The sequence below is a fragment of the Microtus ochrogaster genome, linkage group LG9, assembly GCF_000317375.1.
Source record: "Microtus ochrogaster isolate Prairie Vole_2 linkage group LG9, MicOch1.0, whole genome shotgun sequence".
In the NCBI taxonomy this organism is placed as follows: domain Eukaryota; kingdom Metazoa; phylum Chordata; class Mammalia; order Rodentia; family Cricetidae; genus Microtus; species Microtus ochrogaster.
The window spans coordinates 15,934,549-15,939,880 of NC_022034.1; the positions used below are offsets into that span (position 1 = coordinate 15,934,549).

General features: G+C 40.2%; 1 protein-coding gene across 6 annotated transcripts in view; it reads left to right on the plus strand.

Annotated features, from left to right (window-relative positions):
* Positions 1 to 5,332, plus strand: part of LOC101983738 (nesprin-1-like) — a 191,322-nt gene that overhangs the window by 115,006 nt on the left and 70,984 nt on the right. For 4 of the 6 annotated variants that reach the window (XM_013352283.2, XM_013352286.2, XM_013352288.2 and 1 more), the window contains 3 exons: positions 2,138 to 2,158; positions 2,630 to 2,722; positions 3,950 to 4,128. In XM_013352283.2, coding sequence (XP_013207737.1) covers positions 2,138 to 2,158; positions 2,630 to 2,722; positions 3,950 to 4,128 — 293 coding nt within the window. The remainder of the gene's footprint in view (positions 1 to 2,137; positions 2,159 to 2,629; positions 2,723 to 3,949; positions 4,129 to 5,332) is intronic. The other 2 variants (XM_013352284.2, XM_013352287.2) reach the window with 1 other exon arrangement.

A 5,332-nucleotide genomic window follows, 5' to 3' on the forward strand; every position in this document is an offset into this window, starting at 1 on the left:
GTGTGTGTGTGTGTGTGTGTGTACTACTAGTTCATCCTGATTCCAGGCCGGTACAAACTGTTTCCTCTGACCTTTTCTGCTCATTTGTTTCAGCTCTCTTTGATAATGAGAGACCTAGATTTCATCAACAATGTATAACTCTCTCCTTTCCACTCTAATTTAAATTTAAAATAGTTTTAGAATTGCTAATCCATGTGCCAGTATGACTATATTGAGGAACTAGAGAGCAGTAACATGATAATTGTATAAATCAAAAAAACTATTTTCCTTTTGGCCTAGGTTAGTTCTATTCTTCTGGATCCACTGAATTATATTTACAGTTTTTATAGATAAAATACTCCTACTCATTTGTTACTGTTTATATTCATTTTGCATCACACACACACATACACACACACACACAGGTTGCCTTTAGTTCCTTGTTTATTGGGAGAAGTTAGTCATCATCATTGTTCTTAGAGGAAAAGTTTAATAATACTGCAGATTCTCTCTGCACCCCCCCCCCACCATGCTTCTATTTTCACTTCCCTTATTTCCAGCCTTCAGGTAACCAGTCTCTGGTTTCTGACGTCCTTTCTGTATGTCTTTTCACAAGTGAGCTGTGTGTTTGTATACCTCTTCCTTTCTTACATGAAGGTAGAATGCTGTAGGTATACTTTGCTTTTCTATTTAGAGGTATACTTAAGAAATCGCCCCAAATCTATTTATATAGATTTCCTTGTTCAATTTTTATGCTTACATAACAATCCTATGCCAGGCTATGACATAATTTATAAGCCATTCTCAGTTTTGATTAGTTTTCAGAGAGAAATAGTGATGCAATTTATAAGCTCTTGCATGGCACTGAAGGTGCATTTCCAGATAGATCCCTAGATGTGGCTCTTAGGTAGAAGGTAAGTACTCATGAGTTCATTACTTACTGCCACAATTCTTTCCTGACAGGCATAGCTCTCAGATTTAGCCCTATCTTATTTGTGTGAACATAGAATGTCTGTGTGGAGCAATATCCAAACTAGCTTTATAAGTAGATATCCACGAATGTCTAGAAACCAGGCTATTTGAATTGCTTCCCCACAAATGTCAAATTGAATGTTTCCTAGGACTTGGGAATTTGAGACAAGCTTAGCTTGTATCCATTGCAGCACCAACTAACACTCTGGGGAGTTAGTGATGCAATGGATCTTGTGACTCCGATGCCCTGGAAAGCCCCAGGTACCAGGATGTGTACACAGACAACTGCAGCCTCTGTGCAGCGCTGGGACCATATTGAGATTGCTCTTATCCTAGGTCAAAGGGATTTTCTTCTCTCTGACTCTCATTGGGTTTCCCACAGGACATGAAATGGACAAGATAGAAGAGACTCTCGAAATATTCCCTGGCAAAAAAAAACCTAATTACTTTCTGGGGAATATTTATTAATCCAACAAAAGAACAACTTTCCTCTAGTTAATATCTCAGTGAAAACTTAATTGACTTAATTTATAGAAGGTATAGTTTATAAAGAGAAGGTATCCTTTGTCAATATCTGGTTTCACAGAATAACCCTACATCTTAAAAAAAAAAAACGTATACTTAAAAAAGCACAGGAATCATGTATTAAATATTGTATTGACTGAGCATAGAAAGAACCCCAATTCAATCTCTGACAAACTGTCATTAAAGAAAACCATTTAAAAATGTCTGAATTTTATTAGGGATCTCCTTGTTGGGAACTCGGCTGAGGGTTACTGAGCATGGCGTCTGAGAGGCTGTTGATGGCCTTTTCCCATCTTTGGTAGGGAAGGTGGGAGGGGTGATGAGCGACACCCTTTGCTTGCGTGGAGACTGCCGTAGGGACTGGCCCTCTAAGTTCATGGCACTGCTTAGGAACTTTGAATAGTAGGGAAAGCATCCCAGCAGGCAATTAGGAACAATTATGAGTAGCAGACTGACCTCTGCTGGGAAATCTCTCTATTTTCACCCCACGGTTCCTATAATATCGGTCCGTCCTGAGGTTGCCCGGCCGTCCTTAGTTCTGTTTCAAGTCCTGTCTCCTCGCCATGCTGTAACTGGTCTACATTTGTTCCAGCGGACAACGTAGCCCTTCTGTAGTCTGTTTACCCATACGCATTATCTTCTCCTTTGTTTTCCATGTCAGTCCATGTACAGAGGATCACCGGTTAGTACAAATTTTAGACTTTCCAGCTGCTGATTTTTATAGGTAAAAGAGAGCCTAAACTTTTATATTATTTGGTAAAAGCCATCAAAGTAAGTGCTCTTTTAATGCTGCCCACCCTGCTTTCTTTTGTTTTAGTCAAATTCTAAATATAAAGAAAAGCTGCATTTTTGTTTGACTTTTTTTTTGTTGGCAATTCCCTGCATGTTGTTATGCTGTGTTTTTTGAAACTTTAAATAAAATAAAAATTTGAGCGCTACTTTCCAGTTGTTTTCAGTTTTATGCTCAACAAATGCCCCGAAACTTTCATAAACCCATTTGCCCATTTGTCTCTATTGCCTGCATTATTATTTTTTGTGCTGTTACACAGGCATGACCAAATGCTATCATTATCTAACAACATCCTAATTATTACATAGTTCAATGAGCCACAATATTCTGGTGAATTACTGACCCTGTTTTCTTTTCAAACAGATTAAGTTAGTCAACATTAATGCTACTGACATCGCTGATGGCCGACCGTCAATTGTTCTTGGGCTGATGTGGACCATTATACTGTATTTCCAGGTACTGTACTACATGTTTGCTTGCTGTGACATCAAAGAGGGATAGGGTGGCAGAAGTTCATAATGCCCTCTTTTCCATGCCCTTTAGTTGATCCTTGACTCAGCAGAACTGTGGCTCCCCACATTCATATTTTAAGAGAAAAATTTCTGTTTCTCCCACTCAACCCTGTCATATATGATTCCTCCACCCCAAAGAAATACCAAGGCAATCAATCTGAAATGTAGACGTGCCACAGCGGTGAGATGTGTGCATATAGAAGGAGCTCAGGAAAATGTTACTTTGATTTTACCTGGGCAGGGAACCCTTCTATGTTCTATTAGACACAGCAGGGAGAAGTGAACCTGCCTTTGTGTCTAGATTACTCACTAGGCTTTACCTTAATAATTACGTCAATCTCCTTTCCATTGGTATGACAGAATAACCAAGGCACTGCAATATATAAAGAACACAGGTTTATTTAGGCCACAGTTTTGAAAGCTGAAAGTCTGAGTGACATGTGGCAGCTTTAGGAAGGGCTCCTTGGCTTCACGTCGTGGTGGGTGACACCATGGCAGGCATGAAAAAGGAGAAGTAGCATGGTGAGAGAAGAAGCCATGGAGAAAAGCGAGGTACTAGGCTTGCAGGCATGGCAGCCCTAAGACTCACCAGCTCCTTCCCAGTGCAGCTCCCCCAGTGGTTCCTTCAATAAATCAGTACCTCCCATTATCACCACGCAGGAGACAAGTCTCCCAACCCTCAGGAAACAGCTCAAACTGAATCCCCTCAGCAAGTCAATACTTATTCCTGTGTGTAAGATACACCCAGCAATGTAACATGAAGTACAAGGAAAACTAAGAGGGGCTGGAAGGATGGCTCAGGGTTAAGAGCACTGGTTGCTCTTCCAGAGGACCTGGGTTCAATTCCCAGCACCCACCTGGCAGCTCATAACCTTCTGTAACTCGAGTTCCAGGAGATCTGAGGGCCTTCTCTGGCTCCCACAGGCACCAGAGACACACATGATACACATCCATATGCGTGTACAAAATACTCATATATACAAAATACAATAGATTAGCATTAAAAACATTTTTTTCAAAGGGCTATGATACTAACCATACCCTGTAAAAACTCATTCCCCCCTCGGGGCATAAAGGATGCTAAGATTGGTCATTCTCCATGGGGAAGTAAACCCTGAGCAAAAAGGAACAAAGACTATCTTAACTGCTTTCTGCTTGTTCCCACACACAGATCGAAGAGCTGACCAGCAACCTCCCACAGTTACAGTCTCTGTCCAGCAGTGCTTCCTCTGTGGACAGCATGGTCAGCACTGAGACTGCCAGCCCACCAAGCAAGCGCAAGGTGACCGCCAAGATCCAAGGCAATGCCAAAAAGACTCTGCTAAAGTGGGTCCAACACACAGCAGGCAAGTAAGTGCCAACAGTTTGCTTAACCTGAAGTCCTGAAAGATCTCGAGGCCAGTGAAATGCTCCCATCACTTCTCGTGGTCATGGGATTTGAGAAGATATTGGATAAGCATCTTTTCTTCAACCTTTGCTTTTTTCTCCTCCAATTAACAAAAGTGCTGGCCGGATGGCTCCAGCCAGTAAAATCAATCACTTGGTGAGCCTGGCGACCTGAGTTAGATCCCAGGAGAATAGAAAGGTGAGGACTGCTCCAGGTTGTCATCTGACCTCGACAAGCACACCAGAGCACACACAGAGAGTAATAAAAAAATGGATATAGGCACACAAGTACTACTCATGCCCTAGGAAACCCTGTGATAAAATTAATCCCTGCTTCATATAATTGATTAAGGCTGATTAAGAAGCTTGATTAGTCACCTTTGATTCATAGCATGGAGGTTAATTCTAATCAGGCCACTGTTTTGAATTTCTGCTCTCATTTAGAAGGTTGTAAACGGTTCATGCTTGATTATCTCCTCGTTAAAAGCTTCTGAGTTCTATTTAATGACAATGTAAGCTGAAGCTAAGATCCTTGGGAAAACGTTTACATATTCTGAGACTTTCTAGACACATTTCCCCCTCTTTGGTCTTTATCTGGAACATGGATTTCTCTGTCCATGCTAGTGTTACCACATGCAGCCAAAATTTACAGAGATTCATATTTTTTATTATAGTGGATATAAATGCAGTAGTTGCAGGGGCTTCTTTTAGCACATTTAGTGGGGTTTCCATTGATCAGCCTATTCTGTGGTTTGCTGTCAGTTGGGACAAGTTTCTTTATATTAAAAATGGTATTTTCATTTGTTCTTCCCTAATGACATAAAAAACTAATTCATTTTCTCCCAGGCTTGCTCGCATAAGTCCAATACGAATCCAATTATCTACTTCTGGAAAGTAATTATAAACAAGACCTTATTATGAAATATTGAGGCACTAAATATAGTGACTTTTTTTTTTGAATGTTCAAAGCACAAAATTCAGTGGAGGAGAAGATGAACAGAGAAGATGTAATTAATGTTAATAATGTATGTGGTTTTGATTAGCTTTTAAACTGTGTTGATGATTTTCTAATTTGAGAGTCTCTGACTCAAGATGTCATGAGAAATATTTCCAAAAGCAAAGTTTGGTTTTTCTTTAGAGTCTGTAGTAAAAATTAAATTTGGAAACC